The 26,523-nt window shown below is 40.4% G+C and overlaps 1 protein-coding gene across 1 annotated transcript in view; it reads right to left on the bottom strand.

Annotated features, from left to right (window-relative positions):
- Positions 1 to 266: 266 nt before the first annotated feature.
- The window catches only part of magi3b (membrane associated guanylate kinase, WW and PDZ domain containing 3b), a gene marked incomplete at its 3' end in the record, with an annotated part of 196,587 nt that continues 170,330 nt past the window's right edge, over positions 267 to 26,523 (bottom strand). The window contains exons 9-21 of the mRNA XM_079841316.1: positions 26,058 to 26,252; positions 17,273 to 17,890; positions 13,396 to 13,427; positions 11,458 to 11,617; positions 9,387 to 9,481; positions 9,075 to 9,267; positions 8,784 to 8,963; positions 7,077 to 7,262; positions 6,115 to 6,202; positions 5,850 to 5,955; positions 4,746 to 4,883; positions 3,592 to 3,727; positions 267 to 1,318 (exon numbers count right to left, since the gene is read on the bottom strand). Of these exons, the coding sequence (XP_079697442.1) occupies positions 267 to 1,318; positions 3,592 to 3,727; positions 4,746 to 4,883; positions 5,850 to 5,955; positions 6,115 to 6,202; positions 7,077 to 7,262; positions 8,784 to 8,963; positions 9,075 to 9,267; positions 9,387 to 9,481; positions 11,458 to 11,617; positions 13,396 to 13,427; positions 17,273 to 17,890; positions 26,058 to 26,252 (3,179 nt within the window). The remainder of the gene's footprint in view (positions 1,319 to 3,591; positions 3,728 to 4,745; positions 4,884 to 5,849; positions 5,956 to 6,114; positions 6,203 to 7,076; positions 7,263 to 8,783; positions 8,964 to 9,074; positions 9,268 to 9,386; positions 9,482 to 11,457; positions 11,618 to 13,395; positions 13,428 to 17,272; positions 17,891 to 26,057; positions 26,253 to 26,523) is intronic.

The raw sequence follows: 26,523 nt of genomic DNA, 5'->3' as shown, positions 1-26,523 counted from the left end.
TAAAAGATGTTTCGTCTTGTACTCAAGGGGCCGATAGTTTTCTTCAAATGTCTGTGCCAATAAACGTGACGTGTTGTAATTCAGGTAGCTAGCTATTAACATGTTGAAAGTTTACTAACTTGCTCAGCAAGATTCTCTTCCAGATGTTTCCCTGCCATGACAGCAGATAGTTTGCGCTAATTCCTGCTATAGTGCACGGCCAACGTGTAAAATCTTAGCAGCGCTTTGCATTCACGTACGTGCATATGTTTCTGGTCTTAAACCTTCTATTCCCAAGCATCCTCAATCTGTTCACAAACATCACGCATCACTTCCTCGTGAGTGAGAATGCGTGCATAACTAGGGATCTTCCAAAGGCCATCGTTTAAGGGTCCTGGGTGGTCGAACACTAGACTCGCCCTAGTGGTGTTTAAAGCGGCATCTGTGGTGACAATGTCGTCATTCCGGTTTTCGCTCTCGCTTCCTTTTCCTTTGTTTTCATTCATGTCGGCGTTCATTTCCTTCTTGTTTTCTTCCTTTTGATCCCTCAAGGATCCCTTCTCCTTAGTTGTTTTGCTCTTCTCGTCCCCCTCTCTGCTCTCTGCTATGTGGGTGTCTTCGTTTTGCATGTCTCTATCTCTCTGTTTTTTCTTCTTTTGGGTGCTTTTGAGCTTAGCTTCCCCTTTTGGCTCAACCGCTCCATCCTCTCCTCTGCTCCTCACTTTTCTCTCAGCTCTCAACCTCTCCTCCCGTTCTTGGGCCTCACTTTGCTTCCTTCCTCTAGATTCCTGTTTTTGTCTCCTTTCAGCATCACTTTTCCTCTGGTCCACGCTCGGCACCCCCTTCGCACGGCGTACTTCTTTCTGTCCCTGCGCTTGGCCAATTACCACTTCCTGTCCTTCGCGCTTTGACTTCTGGGGGCTGACTGAGCGACTGTGCTGGCAGGACTTTCTTTTCTTGTGGGAGTCTTGAGTGCTTTGTTTCAGATTTTCTTTGTAGCTGTGAGCTTTGTCTTTGGCTTTGGATGGGCTTTTGGGTTTCTCTGTATCTCCGAGATCAAGGAGATTCTCTGCGGACCGACTCTTGATGCGCCGTTGCTGCGATACTTTGGAAGAGCTGGTGTTTCGTGGTTTGGCACTCTTCTCCCTCTTGCTGTCTTTAGAGGGAGGATCCTCACAGGCCAGATCCAAGGAGCCGCGGGAGCGGGCAAAGGAGCTTGTCAGGTCTGGCGTTCCCTTCTTCGCTGAGGTGGATGATGGATGAAGGAGAGGAGAACTGAGAGGAATGTTGGAAGTGTTGGATCCCGGCGGATCAGGAAGGATAACATCTCCTGCAGAACCTAAGGGTGAACAGATTTGCAACTAATTAAAGCCTTATAAAAAATTACCATGATAACCTATTTTTTATGAGTGGATTTGCCTGTGCTAAAACCCAGAATGCTAGGTTGTGGTGGTTGTTTCGACAGAAGGTTCTGGGTGGTTGCTGGGTAATTGCTAGTGTTTACAGGGCATAGGCAAAATAGGCGGTCGTTATGAAATATGATATGATGACTCTATAAAGCTTTCTTCTCTTACTTGCACCTCCAAAAGGTGGGCGTTTTTGCGTCAGTGTGTTTTGTAATCGTCCCATTTAAATTTTAACGGCCAATTAAAAAAATGGCATAGTAAAATGTGCTAATTCACAACATTACATCCTTTATTAAACCAATTTGTCGAATTTAACGCATCTTTACGGATGGTGTTGAATGCTGAATCGATTCATTCAGTTCTAATAGAGCTTAATACAAGCAGTGTCAAACAGAGGGCACAGCGTCACGTTATTTAAAGGGGAAGTTCAAGCGTTGTGTAACAGATCGTACTGAATCAGTATTTATTCGTACTTTCATGTGAATTATCAAGCTTTTATACATAGTTTGCGGTAAAAGGGTTTTATAGGTTTGACTGTGATAATGCAAAAACTGACACTTGAAATCAATGTTTAAAAATATCTAACCTTTCATTGAAGTAAAAGAATTGAAAGTGGGGGAAACTCACATTACGAAATAAATGTTTTTCTCCAAAACACGTTGGCCACAATGATTGGCACCCCTAGAACTGTTTATGAGTAAAATATCTCTGAAGTATATTCCCATTAATATTTAGATGTTTTAGCACACCAGGATAACTAGGAACATTAAATTGTCTAGCTATGAAGTCTTGTTTCACAGGAGTATAAATATGAGGAAACACAAAGGCCAAATTCCCTGAATCATCCATCAGAATGAGTCAAACCAAAGAATATAGTTCTGATGTGCAGCAAAAGATTGTTGAGCTTCACAAAATAGAAAGTGACTGTAAGAAAATAGCTAAAGCCTTGAAAATTCCCATTTCCACCATGTAATAATTAAGAAGTTCCAATCAACTAAAGATGTTATGAATCTGCCTGGAAGAGGATGTGTGTCTATATCGTCCTAATGCACAGCGAGGAGGAAAGTTTGAGTGGCCAAAGACTCTCCAAGGATCACAGATGGAGAATCGAGGAGATTAGTTGAGTCTTGGGGTCAGAAAGCCTAAAAAAAACAATCTAACAACCCCTACATCACCACATGTTGTTTTGGGAGGGATTCAAGAAAAATCCTCCTCGATCATCCAAAAACTAATTTCAGCTTTTTTAGTTGTCAGACACGACTGGAAATTCAAAAGGGACCTGGTTCTGTGGTCAGATTAAAAATAAAAAGGGCTTTTTAGCAGCAATCATACCAGAGGGGTTGGCCCATGTACCCCATGCCCACGGTTAAAAATACAGCTGGATCTTTAATGTTGTGGGCCTATTTTTTTGCTGGAGGTCCAAGACATCGTGTTCAGATACATGGATTCTAGCAAATACCACCAGATAAAAAATCTAAACCTGACGGCCTATGCTAGAAATCTTATAGTGGGCCGGGGTTGAATCTTCCCTCAGGACAACGATCCAAAACAAAGATTCTCCCACGATTCTGTTTATATCCAAACTATAAAATTTTATCCCAGTACTTCTGTGATTATTTGAATATTTGTAACAGAGAAATACTGTGTGGTTGAACAGTTTGTACAGTTTGTGAAGATGTTTCATACCTATACATGACAACTGCTCTGTGGATTAGCGGCAGCCAACGCAGATCTGAATGCTCCAGTAATTATTTTGTCACCGGTTTAATAGACACAAGTGAATTGTTGTCATTTAGGAATACGATCGCGTGGGTGTTTGAATCGAGATCGCAAAAACTTTTAACAGTTAATCGTGCAGCTCTAATATATATAATGCCCTATATATATATAAACTTGCACAATAAAGCAGAGAAAGGTCTAGCAATTAAGGAGCATAGAAAGTGTAGTGAAAGTCCCATTACCAAAGAAAAAAGACCTAGAGGAAAAGAGGCTGTTAGTGATGATGTTCCTGGGGGCAGTAACACACCGCAGATGAGCTTACACAACCTGAATGAAAGAAAGAAAGAAAGAAAGAAAGACAGACAGACAGAAAGAAAGAAGTTAGCAAGTAACTTATGTGGGTCTTGATGTTCTCACAGTAGGCTTATAAAGCAGCAGCAGCAGCATCATCATCATCATCATCCTGTGTTTGTGTGCCATAACTCACTGTTCTCTGATAAGAGGGCTTGTGGTCGCAGTAACAGTAGCACTTTGTTTCCTCCAGCTTGGATCAGCTCAATGGCTCTAGTGTGACTGATGCCTTGTGTCTGTTCTCCATTGATCTCCACTACCTGATCTCCTACCTACAGAGGGCACATTCAGGAGTAAGATTATTTATGTGTTGTATCATCAAATCCATGAAAAAGACTATGTCCTCTTATAAGGTTGTACTTTACAGCACTTAAAGGGACACTCCACTTTTTTTGAAAATATGCTAATTTTCCAACTCCCCTAGAGTTAAACAATTGAGTTTTATCGTTTTCGAATCCATTCAGCCGATCTCCGGATCTAGCGGTATAATTTTTAGCATAGCTTAGCATAGATAATTAAAGCTAATTAGACCATTAGCATCTTGCTATACTCTCATTCCAGCATAATAATCAAGGAATTTTGCTGCCGTACCATGGGTGCAGAGGCGCAATGATATTACACAGCGCCTGAAAATAGGCTAACTTCCGTCAATATAACAAACGTGACAACCAGCTTGCACAGGGAGCGTGTTGGGGACTATTTTCAGGTGCTACATAATATCATTGCGCTGCTGCACCCATGGCAGCAAAGTTCCTAGATTATTACGCAGGAATGAGAGTATAGTTCCTAGCCATATCGGCCTAGAAAATCGCAACTTATCATTTTCCATTGGTCTTAGTACACGATGTACTACAGAAGAGTCAAGTTTTAAATAGGAAAAATATCCGAACTCTGTGGTCATTTTTGAGCGAGATGCTAACGGTCTAATCAGATTCAAAGAGCTATGCTAAGCTATGCTAAAAGTGCTACCGCCAGATACAAAGATCGGCTGAATGGATTCGAAAACGGTAAAACTCAACTTTTTAATTCTAGGGGAGTTGGAAAATGAGCCAAAAATCTATTTTAAATTTTCCTTTAAAAAAAGCATCTCTCAAGACATCTGTCTTTGACATATTTTGACAATTTTGATGAAAAAAGGTGTAGTATTCAGCTTTCCTTAGAATTTCCCTTAACTTTTTTACTACATTTAAATGCACTCTGCAGATGCTTCCCTAAAATTGTTGCAGGAAAAAAGCCTGCACATTCCATCCGCAATATGTTAGTTATTAAAGAGTGGTGTGCTGTACTGACGTGTATCCTGCCATCCTGTAGAGCGGGGCCGTCCTCAGCCAGCCGCAGGATGTAGAGGCCCATGTTATACTCCGTTCCTCCTCTCAGACTGAAGCCAAAACCACGAGGGCCGCGCTCCAACTCAACCGCAATGCAGCCCTAGGAAGAAAATACACACAAAATGTAATTTATTCCAGTGATGGCATGAATATATGAAGTATAACCCTGGATTAAATGGTTTTAGTCTTGGCTTAAAGGGATAGTTCACCCAAAAATGAAAATTCTGTCATTAATTCATCACCCTCATGTCGTTCCAAACCCTTTCAGAACACAAATGAAGATCTTTTTGATTAAATCTGAGAGCTTTCTGTCCCACAATTGACAGCTACACAACTACCACTTTGACGCTTCAAAAAGTTAATAAAGAGATTATGTTGAATTAATATGAATTGAGTGGTTTAGTTCAACATTTTCTGAAGAGACACAATCGCTTTATATGATGAATAGATTGAATTTAGGCTTTTATCCACAAATATTAATCAACTCACACATCAGTTGTGGTAAATGGAAGCTCAAGCATATGTTCGCTTGACGTGCAAGAACCAATGAGGTTCATTCTCATGTTACAGAGCACGTTTGAGCTTCATCAAGATCCAATGAGGTTCATTCTCGTGTTTACACAGCACGTTTGAGCTTCAGCAAGAACCAATGAGGTTCATTCTCGTGTTACACAGCACGTTTAAGCTTCCACAAGAACTTTGTTCTCAAGCACGTTCAGTTGAGCTTCTGTTTATGTTCTCTGATCAATGTTTATATGTGAATAAAAGCCTAAATTCAATCTGTTCAATCATATAAAGTGATCGAGTCTCTTCAGACAATTTGGACTAAACTACCTCAATTGACATGGATTAGTTTTACGATCTCTTTGTCAATTGAGTAATGGAGGGACAGAAAACTCTCAGATTTCATCAAAAAGATCTTCATTTGTGTTCCGAAGATGAACGAGAGTCTTGCGGGTTTGGAACGACACGAGGGTGATATATATTTTGCATAATCATAAATTACACTAGATGTGATGACTTTAGATCAGGTTTAGGTACAGTTTATGATGTAAGTGACTCTTGCCTGTTTGGAGTTCGCAACACACAACGTTCCCTGTTCACTCATGGGAAGAGCTTTATACTCCGTCCATATGAGCTCATCCCTGATCTCATCCATATCCAAATTATATCTGCACATAAGTAACACATATTATAGATCAGAAGCATGGCTTAAATCCTCCAAAAGTGATTAGAGCTTAATTTAATTGGCTATATGGTTGTAGAATTGTACAACAAATGTACAGAGGATATGGTTTATAGTGGTTACAATATGTAATAGTGGACTGTACCTCTCATCCTGAGTGGATTTGAGAATCTTGTGCTGCGGTGCTGGACTTTGCTTGGCCGAGCTTGCTCCTGAGGGCGGTCCTTTGTACTCTAAACATCCATTCAAAACAGATAAATTGTCATGAAATGATAAACATCAAGGGCCAGATTTACTACTGTCAGGATTTACTAAAGACATGCAATGAAAACTTAGTGCTTAAAAGGTGTGGACACAGTTATTTTTGCTGCTGACCTTGTTGCATATGCATTTGTAGGAGTTTCCTTATCAGATGAAACATTTATGGGAGTATTTCAATGAATCATGCAAGGTGATTTACCAAGTTTTGCGCTAGTCAATGTACTGGTATTTGCACCATTATTTACCGCCCAAAAAAAGCATGTTTTAAACCAGACGCTGATTTGCACTGCTCTTGGTAGATTGTGTTAGTCATTATGGAAAGGATCCGGTTGCGTCGGTGTTCTTTAATTTGAGTCAATAGATCACGTGCAGAACTTTCCACTCCCATCAGCGCCTTTTTGGAATTGCGCTCTTATGCTAATTTGCCCTGTTTAGTGACCCTAAGTGTTAAAGTCCTCATGGAACAGCATTTACTACTTCTGTAATGTGACATACTAATGATAAATAAATAAGAGCCTCAGTCAATTAAGGCTATTTTGTTGTATGGTATTCATACCTTATACCTATGCACGAAAATGTGTTAAACATGACAGAGAAAAATGAAATGTGTATTTTCATGCTTTGTATCTGAAATAAGCTAATAATTGGTCTAAGTGCCCTTTATAAAGCGTTCAATTTAAATATGCATGCATAATTAATATCAAATTATATTTCTGTGGATATTAGCGTTTTAATTGAAGCTACATAATTGCCCTAATGTGACGAATCAAAGAATGAGGCACAGGTTGAAAAAGCATGAAAATGTATTGCAGCATTATTTATGTGACATTTCATTATCTCACTTACCATCCTCAGGAACCACGGTGAGCGTGACGGAGTTCCCTGCATCTTTGATAAGCTGAACAATGTCGTTGTGGGAGAGCTCCACAATGGACTGACTGTTCACAGCGGATATGCGGTCGCCCACATTCAACAACCCGCAGCGGTCAGTTGGACTGCCCTCGATTATTCGACCGATCTTATGAGGAATCACTGCAACACACACTTAGGCAAATCACTTAGCAGAATTGGAATGGCTTGTGTTTTATTTATAATCATAATGAATTAATTGTAGGAAATATAACAATTCTGAGGTTGTGCAAATCTTTAAAAAAAACTGCTGGATGGAGTGGAATGGAACAGAGCGCAGGGTTCTCAAGACGTTCTTTAAAATTTAAAGGGGTGGTTCCGTGTTTTTTTTCTAGGCTTGGTTGTGTTTATGGGGCGCAGTATAACATGTCTTAATACTTCTTCTTTTTTTAAACGCCATATTTTTCTTATATTTTACCTTTATTCCACACCGCTGTCTCCACTGTCCTTTGAACGGCTCGTTTGCTTCCTGCTTCTATGAAGCCCATCCCTCCGAAAAACCCAATGGTCTTAGATTGGTTAGATGGCCAAATGTAGTTTGTAGTTCTGCAACAGCTCTCTCTCTTTCGTAATGACTGCGACGTGGCCTCGCCCACTTTGTTGCGTGTTCGCGGGGGCAGTGTTTATGTTAAAAGCAAGGCTTTATGATGTCACCAACCCGGGAAGAAGCTTGTTGTAGTCCAAACCGGCCGTTTTTGTAGGCAATAAACTGCCATAACTTTAAAAGACAATATCTCCGTTTGCATTGAACTTTCAGCACTGTAACTTTGCAGATACTGTTTATGCTCAAGCAGCAACATTACACACTAACTAAAGTTTAAAAAGTGAAATCGCATGCAACCACCCCTTTAAACTACTGTATTTTTAACATGCAATGCAATGCTTATGACACAAGATGCTGAAAAAACAAACAAAGTTTGGATGCTACTGCCACTGATTCCCATTTACATGTGTATGGCTGGAGGTGTGATAAAAAGGTAAAAAATGTAATGCAAAATGTTAAACATTTAAAGAACAGCACACGACAAACATGACATTAAACCACCACTATTAAGGTAAAATGAAATTATTAAATTGAAACAAAAAATAAATAAATAATAAAAATCTAAAAATAGTTGACTTTACTAATTGTTGATTAAAGTTTAAATCAAATAAAACAAAATCAAATAATAAAATGTAAAAAATTCACAGGTAAAATTATTTTAAAAAAGTACAATTAAAATAGATTTTCCATATATATATATATATATATATATATATATATATATATATATATATATATATATATATATATATATATATATATATATATATATATATATATATATATATATATATATATATATATATATATATACATATATTTATTTATTTATTTATTTTTTATTAAATTGTCATTTATATATATTTTTTAAATTGCCAAAAAAAAACCTGTTCTGAATGCTCTTTTTGAACAATTCATTAAAAAACAACCATTGAGTTAATTGGCAGTGAAATTGTGGTGCCGGAAACAGTGTCATAATGTAGTAAAAAAATCTAATCAACCATTCTGAATGAGAACCGGTTCTTGATTCCCAATCCTGGTGATATGAAATGTTTGTGTAAATAATGTCTTTGCTGGTGCATCAGTGAATCTGCTGTTACCTCCAGGTGGCGGTTTGCTCTTTGAGGTGAGAATGACAAATCCAAATCCCTCGTTATCTTTACGATGGAGTGTGATATCAAATGACTCCTGGTCCTTGATGCTTGGCACCTGGATACGTGGAAGCCGAGGTGAGCCATTCACAAGTGTCATTGCCCCGCTCCCAACATCCACTGGGACATCTATAGTGCAGAAGATTACACGGACTGACCTTTAATGAAAGCTATTCAGGCAGTTAATTACACTCCAGCACTGGTTTTTATGTCTAAGGCCTGTCAGTCAGCAGCGCTCACCTCTGTAAATGACCTTCCTGCGCACTGAAAGGAGCACTTGTCCATTACGTGCTGCATTAGTCATCAGATCCAGAACTTGTTTGTGAGATTTCCCCTTTACAATGATGCCATCGATGCCAACAAGCTCATCTCCGGCCCTCAGACGGCCTTCCTTCTCTGCCGCCCCCTGGGGAATGATGGCACCAATGTAGACCTAATGAAATTAGATGGATAGCTCACTTTAGAGCTAAGACACAAAGTCGATCTGCTAATAAATCCCATAAATACAGTCCAAGTATACAAATATTTAGTAATATGGTTACAGGGACTTACTGGTTGTTCTGCACCCTCTCCTCCAAGCACACGGAAGCCAAAGCCTGTGTCCTGATCTCGCTTAATGAACACGTCCAACTCTTTATAGAGAGGTACTGCATAACAATAGACAGATTGACATGGATGTATGATAAATAAATTGGAATAAACCACATTCATCAATTCATCACAAACAAGTAAAACAGGGGCTTTTGCAGCTGTTAGTTATAGGAACTATAACCGGCAGTAGGAAGTCTGATGTGACGCAAGTTGGCCAACAGCTACGTCATTTAAAGGGACAGTTCACCCAAAAAGTGTTGAATTTATGGAAAAAGTGTTGAAAGTGCCTCTCGTAGTTCAAAATGCTTACGCTACGTCTGACGAGCGTAGCTGGTAATGTAAGCATTTTGAACTGCAAAGGCACTTTCAACACTTTTTCCATAAATTGAACATGGCGATCGGCCGAAACTTCACTTTATAAAGTTTTAAATATGGATATTTTTCTTACACAAATGCATCAATCCGCTTCGTGTGGAGCACGTTATTTGACGGACAGATGCATTTTTATGGACTTCAAAAACAGAGCAACAATGACTGCTATTATAAAGCTTAGATTAGCCCAGGACTAACTCCGATTTTATTCGTCTGAAGGAAGAATGTCATATACACCTAGGATGACTTGAGGGTGAATAAATCATGGGCTAATTTTCATTTTTGGGTGAACTAACCCTTTAAGCACGGCATTCAACAACTGGAGAATGGAGGACACCATGATCTGAGCTGTGTTTTTGTTGTGTGTCATGAGATTCGTGATAATGGAGACGGAATGTAGACGTACAAGTGCAAAGAACACAATGTCGCAGACAAAGGCGACAGGTAAATGCCATTAACATTAGCTTTCTTTATGTTTATGTCTTGTATTAAAACACTTTACACTGCTTTTTAAAAATAGTGAGTGCTGTTTCGTATGGCATGAGTTCGGCCAATCACCGTACTGGTAGTTCCTATTAGGCTGGGTTACCCTACTCTGAAGTAGAAGCTAATTTAGTTCCCCCCAAAAGGCCTAGAACTAAATCTGTTCCCAGTACCTGCTGTGAAAACACCATAAAGCGGGTACTTCCGCCATTAGATTTAGAAACTATGAAAAGGTTCCACCGGTGCGAAAGCCCCCAAATATGTCATTGGAAAATCTTTTCCATTGCCATAACAATGGTTGGTGACTGTAAAGCTCCAAAGACACACAAATGCACCATGAAATAGCCCATACAAACACAATTCAGTCTTACAAAGCCATTCAATAACTTATAAAATTTAAATTCATTGAAAATCTTCTGCTCATAAATCACACAAAATCACATTTAATCCTGGTGCAATATACGCAAGAACAATACATTTGCCCACAGCTCTTGTTATATTGTAGTGTGCCGTTTTCCCCATGTATTATGAACAGTTTTCCTCAGTTCTTTTTGTCACCACTTTCGTTGTAGGGCCGGTTGCATCAACCGTTAAGACTAGTCTTACAAGTTAGACATACATTTTTTTTCTTTAAGACTGTTCATCATTTTTTTAAATCAGTTACATAAAAACATAGACTGGCCTAATTTGATACGAAAAGTAAGACTGAATGCCACTTGCCTAACTGCTAGTGGCTCATACTAGATCTTAAGACACTGTCTTAACATAATGGCTTAGTTTATGCAACTGGGTGACCACAAATGCTACTTTTTATTTTTATGCTCAAAGAAAGAGTGAACTACATGAAGATTTGTATATGATGACAGAATTTAAAAACAATAACGTCATTGGAGACATGGCCACAGTTCGTCTGGATTTAGTCTGATGCCGAGATCAGATCATTGGCTCTTCTCAGACTCCAAAAATCTCACTGGATTGTTACAATTAATGGCAAAAGGAATGTTAGGATGTTTGTTGTTGTTGTGAAAATACTAACGTGCCTAAGACTATATATGTTATACAGTGTTTCTCAACTCCAATCCTGGCCGGGGACCCACCTACCCGAATGTTTTCGACATCATGGTGCTGTAACATAAAAGAGTTTCCTCCTTGCGGTATCAGCTCAGCAGAGACTCACCTATGCTCTCCGGCAAGGCTTTGGGCTTGCTGTAGTGGAGGGAAGCGTCTTGTTTTGGAGAGCTACATGGCAGTGTGTTTGAGTGATAGGTCAAAGCCTGGGGAACCATGATGTCATGGCAACGGTCCAGAGTCTCAGTACTGGCACTCATTCCCGCTCTCTGTTGAAATACAAGGGGAATAAATTACGTTTTAACACCACTTCACACAGTGACTTGTAGAGTGCACATATATATGGACTTGAAGCAACATTTAAAACAGGAAGTGTGTTCAGATAGATAGACTATATAAACAGAAACACTATTATCGTTGGATCGTGCCTTCATGGTCGGGTTAGCAGAAAAAGGAAGATTCCTTCATATGCACATACAGTTTCCATTACAAGAGTGACACTGAAAAACAGTGAGGCTGAGATATTTGATGTCTTTCAGGAAACCCATAGGAAAGCTTGTAAGCCTGTTTTTGGTCAAGTTACTGGTCAAGTTATATTTCTAGCAACTAAATTTACTTTAGAGAATGTGAGTGATGTTGTCCATACAAAACTCACCACCATGATATTAGGGTTGCCAAGGATTGCAATGTTGTTACTAAGATGTCCTGAGTGGTTGCTAGGGCTCTCCTAGGTGGTTTTAAGGGGGGTTTAGGGTGTTGCTATGTGGTTTTCTGGGTGGTTAATAGGTGGTGTCCTGGGTGTTTGATAAATAATTTCTAAGATTTGATTCTCTGTGTGGTCGCTAAGTGTTAGGTGGTTTCTAGGGTGTTCTGGGTGGTTGCTAAGGCCTTTCTATGGTGTTCTGGGTGATTGCTTGGTGGTTCTTGGGGGGGTTTTGTGTGTGTGTGTTTTTACTAGAAAGTGGTTTGTATAGTGTCCTGGGTGTTTGATAACAGCTTTCTATGGTTTCTAAGGTGTTCTAGGTGGTTGCTAGGGTGTTTCTAAGGTGTTCTGGGTGGTTTATGTGTTGAAGTGGGTGGTTTTCAAAGCATTGCTAGGTTGTTTCTATTTTCTATGGTGTTCTATGTGGTTTCTATGGTTTTCTGAGTGGTTGCTAGGTGGTTTCTAGAGTGCCCTGGGTGTTTGATACATTTCTAAGATTTGATTTTCTGTGTGGTCGCTAGGTGTTTGTAGGTGGTTTTCTAGAGTGTCCTGGGTGGTTCCAAAGGCATTTCTATCATGTTCTGGTTGATTGCAGGGTGTTTTTGGGGGCTTTATTGTGTGGTTACTACAAAATGGTTTCTATAGTGTCCTGGGTATTTGGTTGTTTCTAATTTGTTCTAGGTGGTTGCTAGGGCGTTTCTAAGGTGTTCTGGGTGGTTTCTGTGTTGAAGTAGGTGGTTGTTAAAGCGTTGCTAGGTTGTTTCAAGGGTGTTCTGAGTGGTTGCTAGGGAATTTCTGGGGTGTTCTTTTTCTATGAAATGGGTGGTTGTTAAAGAATTGCTAGGTTATTTCTAGGGCATTCTTGGTGGTGGCTAAGTCGTTTCTAGGGTGTTCTTTTTTTGTGTTGTTAACTCAATTATATTGTGTTTCGAGTGGTTGCTATGGTGTTTCTAAGTTGAGGTTGTTAAAGTGTTGCTAGGTTGTTTCTGGGTTTTTCTGGGTGGTTGCCAGGTTGTTGTTAACAGGCCAGAGTCAAAAGTTCCCACCCACAAGTCTCTATGACATTCTGATTCCTGTGTTTGCCTGTTTTATCATCATTATCAAGTGAAAATTGTAAATCTGACCACTTATAAAGTACAAGCCACAGGATTCATTTATGTCTGCAGTACAAATTGTGTTGGGAAGTGTTAGCTATCAAACTTTAGTACTTACAGGAAGGAGTTTGTTCAAATCCCAAACCCAAAGTACAAGCAATAATTGAGAAGAACAACAAAACAAAATATTCTGCCATTTCCTCAGCTCTACAATGTCATTATCACCTTGAAAATCTATCATCATACTCACAGGTCTTAAACTCTTCACAGGTGATGTATGACCTAGAAACAGAAAAAAGGCAAATGAGAGATATCTAGCACTGAAAGAAGAAAAAATGGGGGGAAAGGCACTCATCAACAAAAACAGGAACTCATTACTGAGATAGAAAGTTTCTAGCCTTATTATAATGACAGCGCTTCATGGTTGTTGCCTCTCAAACATGAAAAAGGCATGAGAATACATTGTTTCAGTGCTACATTATTAATTCCCATCCATCTACTTAAAAAGCTACTCAAAGAGGAAGCGTCATTCAAGTGCTTCAAAGTGGGGCGTTTCCAGGGCCAATTCCGAGCCGAGTTAATCATGACACATGCATCATCTAGGAGCCATTAAAGATGGATAAAATAAATGTACATAAGAGAAAATGATGATGGATACTACACATGAATCCTCCAGAGAGAGAGACATTGCAAATGACAGAAGTCATGCATAAAATAATGACGCAGTTACGTTTCCATCTGTCAATTCAGAACCCACACCGTTTATTCATTCCCTTTGTTTTTTTCTCTGTCTTTTTCTTGATTGGTGTGATTTCCATTGAATTTAATGGCTAAACAATGAATGACGAAACTCACTCAGCCTTTGAGTGTTAATGGAACTGATTAAAGCATTATCTCTCTCTCTCTCTCTCTCTCTCTCTCTCTCTTTCCCCCTCCATTTCACTCAGCAGACAATAAATCCTCACAAAACTCTCCGCAGACATATCCTGAAATTCCCCTATGATCTAGCCTAATTTCCCAAATTCCCAGCCAACCCCATAGAGTGGGTGCAAAAAATGCAAAGGGGCCTCTCCTGCCAACTGTGTCAGAAGCAACAGTCCATCATTCTTACATAACGTTCCCCTGAGAGACAGAAACACACCTTGAGTGTGATCGGTGAGAGTGGAGGAGAGGAGAACAAGAGTGGCTAAAATGTAAAATTATGAAGTGGGGAAAAGAATGGAACTGATTTCTCACCTGCTGAAGAATGGAGAGAGAACCAAAAAAGAGAGACAAAGGGAAAAGAGCCTTTGTGTAATTCCCTGCTGAAAAGACCAGCATATTGGAGCTGCTCACCAACATATGTTATGGATGCAAGTTGTTTTCCGAGAAATATATCACAATTAAGTGAGGTGTATGATTAAAATAAGTAAAAACGAAACTGACAATAGGGGTTAGAACTTAATTCATCTTAATTTAAAGAGAAAATAAGTGGATTTTTTCTTACCCCTTTGGCAGATGTTTTTAAAAACACACAAATCACAATTATTTTGATGTATTTCTCAGAAAACTTGCATCCATAACATATACAGTGCATATGCATCTCGTATAAATGTATCTTGAATTAAGGAAGTTCAGATATTTGTGCTGAAAAAACAAAATCCTGAGCAAAGCCCTAGCCAAAGATATTTGTGTTTCACGGATGTATTTTGCGATTTGAATCCCGTCCGAATCTCCCAAGTCTGCGCATAACCTACTCTTTTTCGGCAAACTGAGAAATCTAATCCCGCCTGAATGTGAATGTCTGTGATTGCTGATGTTGTAACGCTTCACATGCGTTTTTTTATTTTTAACCATCCTGAGCTACTGTTTGTGCACCAATCTTTGGCATGCTTTCCTTTCGTTTCAATATGGATGGTATCCGGTGAAGAAAATAACATTATAAAATTAATAAATAGAGCCAAATCTGCAAAGACTACCCATTTTAATATCAGTGTCAGGTAAGAGTAAGATACTTGTCTAAATGTATCTGCTCATTTATGCAAGTATATTATAAACAGCCACTGCTAGAAACTCGTGAAGATTACTTAAATCGTTTTTTTTTTTTTTTTTCAAAAATAATGAATTAAAATTATATGAACATATAATAAATTAAAAGACATGTACATCATATGTGATGATGCACGAAAGCACAGCGGATGACCTTCTGTAACACCCATATGTAGAACACACACACTTCCACCTCTGTAATAAACATGGAGATGTAGTCCAGTTCGAATCAGTACATGAAATTACAGACAACTCAGACGTTGCTTAGAAAACTAGTCCCTTCTGAATAGGGCTTAAGAAAGTGACTTTTGGCAGTGTACTCTTTCTAGGAATTGGGGAGTAATTACATTTTTTCAATTTCTGAATTTGTACTGAATTTAAATGAGTAAACATGATACAGAATTGGAATTTAATGAAATAACAATAAAATAAACAGATTATATATAACTGCAATCAATTTTATTTTACTAGAAAACGAAGACGTATTGAAAGATGGCTTCACAAAGGCTTGTCTGAAAGTTTATAGAAGTATCAAAAGTTTGATTCATGTTCACATTTATATTCACCTCATGCTTGTCAAAGTTAAAAAGTTTTTTCAGCAGGGTTATTACTAATGCCTAAGATCGTTTTGAGTGTGTGTGTGATGGAGAGCGGAGGAAAGTTTTAGTTTGAAATAAGTATTGAAAGTGTACTATATATATATATATATATATATATATATATATATATATATATATATATATATATATATATATATATATATATATATATATATATATATATATATATATATATATATATATATATATATATATATATATATATATATATATATATATATATATAAGGACAACTAGACCCTCTGAAATTGTAATTTCTCACCATATGCCTACTAAAGCTACACTACCTAAACTCTATAACTTCCCAAATGCCCAAAACGTAGACCATTACACAAGACCATTTACATTTATGAATTTGGCAGACACTTATCCAAAGTGACATATATTGCAATCAAGCTATGCATTTGTTTCAGTTCATGTATTCTGTTCATGTATGAATTTTGTGATTTAATGCATGACTCCCTGGTCATTAAGGGCAAAGCATCACTGAAACATGCATTTTCTGTAAAGCTGTTTGAAATGATCTGTATTGTGTAAAGTGCATCACAAATAAACATGAATTCCCTGGGAATCAAACCTATGCTGCGTCCCAATTCGCCTACTTATACTACGACCTAAAAGTATGTACTGTTCTTGTGAGTGTGTAGCAGAAGAGTATGCAAGCTGTGGGACATACTATTTTGTCATCTTTAACGGACTCTGTTGCTTAGTTAAGTGCATCCCGTCACCGTTTAAACTGCCCTGTCAATCATCATCACAGTTAAAATCCTCCACATTCAATTTAATTTCCTACCATATCGGAGAGAAATGTAGTAGCGCTTCATGCCATTTGAGGATCTTTATTGCAGAAACTCTCCTCATGTGTTTGCAGGTTAAATATAATGATGCATTTAAATGTATGCCAAATGTATCATTACAAAAGTAAATGTGGATAACGTTAAATAAATATCTTTTCGTCAGGTTAAATACTGATAATTGATCACTCAAGCCCCTTAATCTAAACCTCTCTACTTAACCGTCGGACTCGCACATCCGTCATGTTTGTAGTTTTTTTTTAAACACTTTTTATCCGCGTTTGTAGTTCTAATCGAATCCCCGTCCAACTCGCAATGGGTTGTGGGCAATATCAGCCGTTAGAGTGCGAGTCGATTTGGAATACTCTTTTCAAACTACTACAATTTGGGACATACTAATTCTATTTTCGAATACTATTTAGGACGGATAATATGCAAAGTGGGATGCAGCACTAGTGTTGCTAGCTACAGGGGGATTATGCAAAGTATTGTAGCTGCATTTTACATGATGCTGTGTTTTGTGTTAGAATGCATGTCATAATGCGCATTTCATTCTCAGTATTGCCACAAGAGCCACCATAGTGGGAATCAATGTAAACTTTCGGCTTCTTCTGCTTGTGTAGTCCATTTTTATGGATTAAACGGATCAGTGGGATGTTCCATATATACCCTCCTGCTCTCTTACCTCCTCTCAACACCAGCAGATTCACCTCGCTCCCCACAGGAAGGTCCTTCAGTATATCCACCACCTGCGCGTGGCTCAGCGTTTGCACATTCTGCCTGTTAATCTCCTTTATCACGTCTCCTTTCAGCAGTCCTCTGCACCACTGCTCATCCAGGATCATTTTCACCTTCTGCCCCAGCGGACAGTCTGCAATGGCAAAGCCAAATCCTCCAGGTCCCTTCACGATTGGAACGCTCACCAGCTCTGGTTGCAGCATCCCCGTCTCGGGCCTATCGTTGGCACTGATGCTGCCTCCGGGAAGCGCAGCGACCACCGGCCGCCCGCTGGCGTCTGTGGTTACATAGTGAAGCTCTTGGGAGGAGCCGTGAAGGGCATCACCTTTGACCAGCAGCGGCTGGCCGTTGATGAGGGGTACGGCGGTCACGATCTCTCCTGTCGGAGGTGGAGGGGGAGGAGGTAGGTCCTCGCTGTCCGCGTCCACGTCAGGGGGGAGCGAGTATCCGTGACAGAGGACCATGTCTACGTACTGGTTAATTGGGATGCACTGGAACATGTGGACCACGTCAGCATGCGTCTTGCCTAAGACAAGTTTGCCGTTGATTTCCACAATAACATCACCTTGGATTAGAAGAGAGGAAATTTGACAGCACGAGAATGAGTAAAGAAAGATCTGAAGAAAAGTATCATTACAAAGTGGATGAACAACTTTTGTGCTTTTGAAAGATAATGGATCAAAGAAATAGTTCACGCAAAATTGAAAATTCTTTCATTATTTATTCACCCTTATGTTGTCCCAAACCTGGATATTTCTCTATGAATCTTTGAAGAAGAATCTTTTTTTTAATATATACACATCTGATAATAAACTATAAAAATGACAAAGATGCCAAGTGACTTGTATGGTATATTAAAAAAAAAATTGGAATGGGATTAGTGAATGAATCATTCTTTTAAATGAGTTTCTTTTCAATGAATCGGCTGATCCAGTTCATGAAACAGATTTTTCTTTTGTTCACTCACTGACTCAATGATCCACAGCAGCTCTGGAATGTAATTGTGACAAGCAGGGCGGGCGCGAGGAGCGGAGGAGCTCGAAAGCATAAAAGGAGGAGCGACGACAGTGAAGGACGAGAGAGGACCAGGCCTGGACTTTATGTTGTGTTTTGTTATTGTTTTATTATGTGTGTGCGTGGCAGCCGTCCGTGAGGGGCTGCTTGGGTTACTTTCAGTTTGTGTTTATTTATTTATTAAAGGGTTAGTTCACCCAAAAATTAAAACCTGTTCCTGGTCCAGACCAGGTCCTCTCTCGTCCTTCACTGTCGTCGCTCCTCCTTTTATGCTTCTGAGCTCCTCCGTGAGAGGATTCGAGACCGGTGTGACGCGCAGGTGACACTCAGGTCGCGCCACTTTCTCGCGGCTATCGCCCGCCCTGCTTGTCACAGTAATATTATCAATCAATAAGGACCACTTTTTCATGTGGCGTCAGAATACTTTTTTCAGGTTTTTGGTACCTTACCGCTGAAATCACAATAAACTGTTGCTATATGTAACCAAGTGTTTATCTTTAATTAAAACTATTAAATCCTTCCTTTTTGGAACACGCCATTTTGACCCGATACTCTGTTTTGTTTTGTTTTTTTAATTGAGAGTTCATCTGAGTGGTTCAAGACCCTAGGACATTTGTTGCACTTGAACCACAAATGCACAAAAAAGTGACTGGATTCAAGGAGTTTTGTGGTTGAAATGAAAAAAAGTAACAAATCCTTCCATCGCGGGTCAATTTGACCCTCATCGGAATGAATGGAATGCAAGGAATGCTTCAGTACACATAGAAAAGCTGATACTGAACATAGAAAAAAATGCTTAAAGGTCCCATGGCATGAAATTTTCATTTTATGAGGTATTTCAACATTAATATGAGTTCCCCTAGCCTGAATATTGTCCCCAAGTGGATAGAAATGTTGATCGGTGTAAAACCGAGTTCTGGCTGTCTTTCTCTGCCTTTGAGAAAATGACAGGCCAGACTAGCCAATCCTGAAGTCTCCTGGTTTGACGTCCAAGCAGGAACGGTTACCTCCCTTTCCTCCGCCCAGAGAATCTGGCACGCCCATGCAAACGCTCGAGAGATCATTGTTTGTGAACGAGTGAATGCTGGCAGTTTCTCAGTGTTTGGATGTACAAATGAAAATGAAGTCTTTTTTCAGTTCCTTCTGGAGAGATGGAGAGATCTAGTCCAGCCTAGTTAGACAAAGACTGGGAAGATGCCTCAGCAGTACCAAGTCCCGCTGACAGTCCATCCGTGAGCCCCATGACCGGCCTTCGCCGCACCGCCTCGGCGGATGCGGGACCGATCCACGGGGCTCACGAGGCTGGCCGGCCTCATCGAACACGGCCAGCCGAGAGCGGAGCAGCCTGAGTGTCAGCTCTCATAATGCTCGCAAGCGGCTCCCTCGAGAGCCGCCCGAGCATGCTGAACACCCTACTTATGATTATACCATGAACACCCACATGCCATAGGACAGGGGAGATAACCTGTTCAGATATTTATCATGACAAAATTTATTAGCCATTTGTTAGTTGTACTAAACTCAAGCCAAAAACTTCTCTTTTATGTCTTTTCCATTAACAAGAGTCATCGCTGTGGATTATCTTGTGAATAGGGTTGGGTATCGCTTGGGTTTTTTTCGATTCCGGTGCCAAACCGATACTTTTAAAACGGTTCCGGTGCCTAAACGGTGCCTGAACCGATACTTAAAAAAAAAAAAAGGCCACAAAACGAGGTGGATGACATTAAATGGCTTTTTATTTCTTTATTTTTTATTTAAATTGAACCATTTATTAAAAGTTTAATGTATACTTAAATGTATGAATATAAATAAATACAAAACACAATTTACTTATTTACAAATTATAATTGACTTATTTACAAATTCACAGTAAAACCTAAGCCACCTAACCCAACTACAACAAGCCTAATATAACTCTTAATTACAATAATAACAGCAGTAGTCTGTATTCTTGGTATGCTACTAACCAGCTTCGAGCTTCAGCTCTTTTTTGAAATATGATCATATTCTCTGGCTAAATATTTTAGAACGCATCGTCTTAATGTTTCCATGGCGACACGTCATGCTTCTCACATGACACACAGCAGCCGCAATAGCGCTAACAACAGCTCAGCTGTATCGGGTTTATTTCGTTTTTTCTTTTTATTCAAAATATTCACAAACTTCTTAACTGTGTCACGAACTATCTGATGTTCAAATGTGTGAGTGAATGTGTGTTAGTTGATCTATAAAGCGCAATGGGCGGCGCCATGTTAGTTTGCGCCTCAGAATCGGATCTGTCGGATTTACAACACTTGAGAGCATTCTCGTCTCACGAAATACATGAAAGTAAGTGACCAGTGAACTGGAAGAAGAACAGAGTAAACGCTATAGTTACTATATAATGTGCATGTATCTGATGTGAATAAAACACGTAACGTTAGTCAAATTATAATCGTCTGAAAGGATTGTCATAGCCGTTTTCATAGACATCAGGGTGTGTTTTTTGCTAGTAGCCTACTTATGAGCATTTAAATGTCTGAAACCTGAAATAAACATGATGTGGTTGAAAACACTGAATAGTTGTCATGAGTTGTGATGTGACCAGCGCTGAGCGTCTGTCTCTGGCTCAGCCAAAGCGCGAAAGCACGTTTGAATTTTGGCACCGAAATGAGGAACCGAAATCTGCGTTCTGATTCGGTCCGGTACATACCGGTTATATAAGTACCGGTGCCATATTGGAACCGGATTTCGGTACCCAACCCTACTTGTGAATGTGGCATAAGTTTGAACATTTTGTTTGAGAAAAACGTATTAGCCTTTCGTTAACAAAGCTAAACTTGTTGCTAAATAAGCTTTCTCTTTTACAAATGAAAATGAAGTCTTTTTTCAGTTCCTTCTGATCTGTGATCAGTGATTTCTTATGTGTAGCTAAGTATTTATTATTTGTGCACACGCAGCGGCTTCTCTCTCTCCCGACAGAACGGTGTTTTCGTGTTTTCTATCTTGTGAGTCAGTGTTTTTGTACGTCCTCGTCGCGTCTATCTGTTCTTAAATGTGCATACAGTCATGAGTTTCTGCTCAACATCGGCAGAGCCACATCTTTAGAGATAAACTTCACGCACGCCGAAGCTCGGCCTTCAACATCCCCGACCCCAAGTACTGCATCTGGCCCACAGCGGAGGCACCAAACGCGGCGTGAGATTAAGCAGAAGGAGGGTAAGCGTGAGGGTATCCGGCTAGGCTAGCCAGCTATTCCCACAATAAACTGGATTACATTCGATTACTGCTGTTGTGTCTTTGTTTGCGCTGTGTACTCAATGCGCGTCACTGGCGCTTTTCATATGATTGGAACATATCTAGAAATAATGCTTTAATCAACACTTACTAACTCGTTCATCTCGCTGTAATGGTACATTGCATGTGTTACAAAGTTGGTAGAATAATGATGAAGACGGACTCGGCGTGACTGGGACTCGTGTTTATTCAGAACTCTCAGAAACAAACACAATAAACTTGTGCTGACAGACAGCGCTCTCACAACTCAGTAGTTACTATAAATAACTTTGTAAGCAATCGCTCCGTCTCCGTGATGTCCGGTTCGCGAACGAATCATTCTTTTGAATCGGTTCTTTTTAGTGAACCGAACCAGTTCACCAAATCGGACTGAATCGTTCTAAACGTTGAGTTATGCATATAACTACTGTTCCCAGAAGGAGGGAAACGAGGTACAACACATGACTATGGGATATCGCGCTCTAGCGCCATCTGCTGAAGACACCTTTATTCAGGCCTGAAAGGCCAATGGCGCATGACGACGTGGGCGGGGTCCCTCGCCCACAGCATATAAATGCAGTTGTATGCGTCATTTCCCTTGTTCAGTCCAGCTCTTCACCGAGCCCCGACTGTGCGGGGCCCAGAGGTGTTGTACCTCGTTTCCCTCCTTCTGGGAACAGTAGTTATATGCATAACTCAACGTTCCCATTCAGTCGGTCAACACATGACTATGGGACATATATTCACGCCCCGCCAAGTCGCTGAACTAAACGTAATAGACCAGCTCCGCCACATAACCCTTTTCCGAGGGAAAGATGCATGGCCCCTATAAAAACCCCTGTGGTTTGCACAGCCTGAGTTACTGTTGCCGTAGTGGCAACTAGCGGGTACACCGGACAAATGTGCACAGTGATGCCCAGCTGGCATCCCATGAGAATATTAAACCAAGCCCCTGACATCTCCATGCCCTTGTAGAGTGCTCACACACCTCACCAGGCAGAACCAACTCCTTCCATGCTATAGAAATAGCCTTGTACAATCCAATGTGAAAGACATCGCTCAGATAGCGGCTTCCCACTGGCTGAGTTGGAAAACATGACAAAAGGCTGGTCAGGCGAGTGCATAGCCTGCAACTGTCGAATGCACCTGCGTACGAATCGCAAATGGTGCAAAGCACAAAGCAAGTATCCTGTTTTTCTCTGAGTCAGAGATTTCATAGGGCAGACAGCTCGAACGAGAGCATACTCCCAACCTGACTTTAGGCATATACGCCGCATTTGGATGCAACACCACCAAGTGCAGCTTGGGTGCAAACTGCAAAGGGGGTGCACCAATAGCGCATGAAGATAACCAACATGCTTTGCTGGTGCCAGTATCCATGACAAGGAATCATCCTTATATTCAAGGATTCTAAAGGCTTAAATGGAGGTTCACACCTAGCCTCCAGATCAACCATCAGGTCATGACGGCACCATTACAGTTTGTAACGAGCCTAAAAACGCTGACCTTAAAGCTCCAGGTATACTTTGGATGTCTGCGTTCTGCGCACCATTTGTGTGACGTAAAATCTCGTCAACAGGAGGGCCTTTGGTGCGCATGCCACAGCGTATGAGTGACTTGACCACTTGCGGACAAAGTTCACTCAGAAGCACGCATTCCGAACCCATCTGCACTTAAGTCCAAAGTATCCCGTCAGCATGCAGCCCAATTGTTTTTGAGAATGCATGGAAGGTGCGCATACAACAGCGCATGTGCAAGAAAAACAGAAGCGACAGAAGAGTCACAACAATTATACTGCACATGTATTGAACTTGGTCATCCGCGCTCATTCGACTGCGTGTGTGACAAGTTGCATCGGGCAAAAACACACCGATGTAAGCCGATCCCGAGGATGCAGAGGGCAGAACAGGTGACATACTGCAAGCATTTTTGAACTTGACACATTAACCACTCTAAAGTGTTTGTTCAACTGTTGCAAGTCTGTTTTTTTTTTTTTTTTGGAGGTGGAGGAGGAGGAATTTAAGTTGAAAAACCTCTTTCTCCATTTTCCCTTGTGGCAAAACTTGAATTGCCATTTTGCTGAGGAGAGCACGGATTTCCCCTCTCGCACAATGAAGTTTTGCTGGGTTACTGCCCAATCTGGATAGATCGGCAGGCGAGTTTGCATCGCTGATTTTACAGGAATCAAACCTGCAAGCTTCTGTATCACGCCAGGACTATCGACAAACTTTGTTGCCGCTCTCCAACACAGATCAATTCAAGGGCTATCATTTCACTTTCACCCACCTCGGGGAGACGCAATCTGCCCGGTTTGAAAATATATAAAATCAGAGCATTCCTCGCCCGCTTCTAGCGAGACCGAATCACCCCGTGAACGCTACACCGACACTCCTCGGTCTATACCCGATCATCCCAACTCTCCGTGGCCTCCAAAACCGGCGATCGCCGTATCTGGATCAGCACCTGAAGACAGGAGCGGGCCGTGTTCGACCACTGCCCCGCCAAGCGGAACGGTAGAGCTGCCGGTAGGGCACAGCGTACACGCACTGGGGTTGGAGAGATCTAGTCCAGCCTAGTTAGACAAAGACTGGGAAGATGCCTCAGCAGTACCAAGTCCCGCTGACAGTCCATCCGTGAGCCCCATGACCGGCCTTCGCCGCACCGCCTCGGCGGATGCGGGACCGATCCACAGGGCTCACGAGGCTGGCCGGCCTCATCGAACACGGCCAGCCGAGAGCGGAGCAGCCTGAGTGTCAGCTCTCATAATGCTCGCAAGCGGCTCCCTCGAGAGCCGCCCGAGCATGCTGAACACCCTACTTATGATTATACCATGAACACCCACATGCCATAGGACAGGGGAGATAACCTGTTCAGATATTTATCATGACAAAATTTATTAGCCATTTGTTAGTTGTACTAAACTCAAGCCAAAAACTTCTCTTTTATGTCTTTTCCATTAACAAGAGTCATCGCTGTGGATTATCTTGTGAATGTGGCATAAGTTTGAACATTTTGTTTGAGAAAACTTATTAGCCTTTCGTTAACAAAGCTAAACTTGTTGCTAAATAAGCTTTCTCTTTTTGCCTTAATTTCGACAAGAATCACCACCGTGGGCTTTTCTTGCGAAAATGTGGCGTGATGGTGTTCAAGCAGCACGGTGAAGAGCTGAAGAACAAGGGAAATGACGCATACGACTGCATTTATATGCTGTGGGCGAGGGACCCCGCCCACGTCGTCATGCGTCATTGGCCTTTCAGGCGTGAATAAAGGTGTGTTCAGCAGATGGCGCTAGAGCGCGATATCCCATAGTCATGTGTTGTACCGAGTTGACCGACTGAATGGGAACGGTTCGCGTCTCGAGTCAGCGCTGATCCATAATTTACTAAAGTTACTAACTTTCTGACATGAGTGACAGCCCCTCCGACTAGAAATAAACTAATAACCTGAAGTATATGCTAGTAACTACAACCGTTCACTGAACTGAGATATGCTGAGAGAACTGATGTGAACTCAGGTCCATCCGTCTCTCTGGCAGCAGCTTGTGCGTCGTAGACCTCGTTAAACCACGCCCCCTCCGCTCATTTCAAATGCAAAGATGTCAGCCAATCACAACAGTGGGCGTTTTTACTGAAGCCTCACAGCAGACACGCCTCTTGAAACAGGGTATTCAGCCACAGGGCAAACAGCAGTATAGACAAAATGCCTTTTATTTCTAAATTATGACATTTTATGATGTAAAAGTCATACTAACAATATAAGTACAAAATAAGAAAAAGGCCATGCCATGGGACCTTTAAAATTCAAACAAAAAAATGCTAAAACTACCAGAAAAGCTAATTTTCTCCATATAGAGCTTTAAGGCTATCTATGTGAAAATGTAAAGAGTGTGATTCATTTACTTTGTATTTATTATTTATTGATAAAATCTAGTAATTTAAAGTAAAATAATAAAAAAATAAAAAGGATTTGCTACAAAGTGCAAGGGAAGGATGAGGGTAAAAACATATTTTAATTGAAATAAATACTTAAAAATGAAACAAACATAAGAAATGTTGCATTGGCAACTGACTGAAATAAGTTTAAGTTGAAGCATTCAAATTGATAATCAGAAATAAATAAAAACTAAACAGAAATAAAACTGGCAAAAGCATATAACAAAATGACTAAAATGAAAATGAAAACTGAAAATATAAAACTAAAAGCCAATTCAAAATATTCATAAAAACATGATAGTAAATAAATAATACTAAAACAAGACTGTAATAGAAAACTGATTCTTCAAAAATATCAAACTTATTGTCTCACAGAAGAAAAAATATCATATGGGTTTGGAGCAATATGAAGGTGAGTAAATAAAGCCATCATTGTAGCTCTTTATTGTTAACATACTTCTCCTATCCCAGTTTAACAATCATAATCAAGCCATTCCCTAAACACCTTGTGCCAAACTAGGCATCACTCACCAGAGGCCATCTTGTTGTCCTGTGCGGCGGGGCCATCAGAGAGAACGTTCTTCACCTGCAGGAACTCATCAGGTCGGTCTCCACCAATGATGGTGAAGCCAAACCCCTGCTGGCTCTTCCTGAGAGCCGTGTGATACAGCTCCCCCTTCAGCTGGGTTGGGTCCCGCGTGAATCCGGGCGTACCCGCCACTCCACCTACAGAGACAGAAGAGAGGAAGACACAGAACATCTGTGATCACTTCACATAAAATATGCACAAAGACAAAACTGTAAACAACTAGACATTGATATAGTAGATGTGTGTGATATGTACAAGCACAAACTGCACCACATGAAACTCTTGCTGATTAACATGTTTTCAAAATGTATGACAGATCCATAAATAATGTGTGAAAGTAATGCAACACATTAAGGTTATCTTTTTTAAACAAAAAGAAAAGAGCTGACTAATTTAAGAAAAGGTTAG

Source organism: Gobio gobio, assembly GCF_949357685.1.
Source record: "Gobio gobio genome assembly, chromosome: 17".
Classification (NCBI taxonomy): Eukaryota; Metazoa; Chordata; class Actinopteri; order Cypriniformes; family Gobionidae; genus Gobio; species Gobio gobio.
This window is presented reverse-complemented; position numbering and strand designations above follow the sequence as displayed.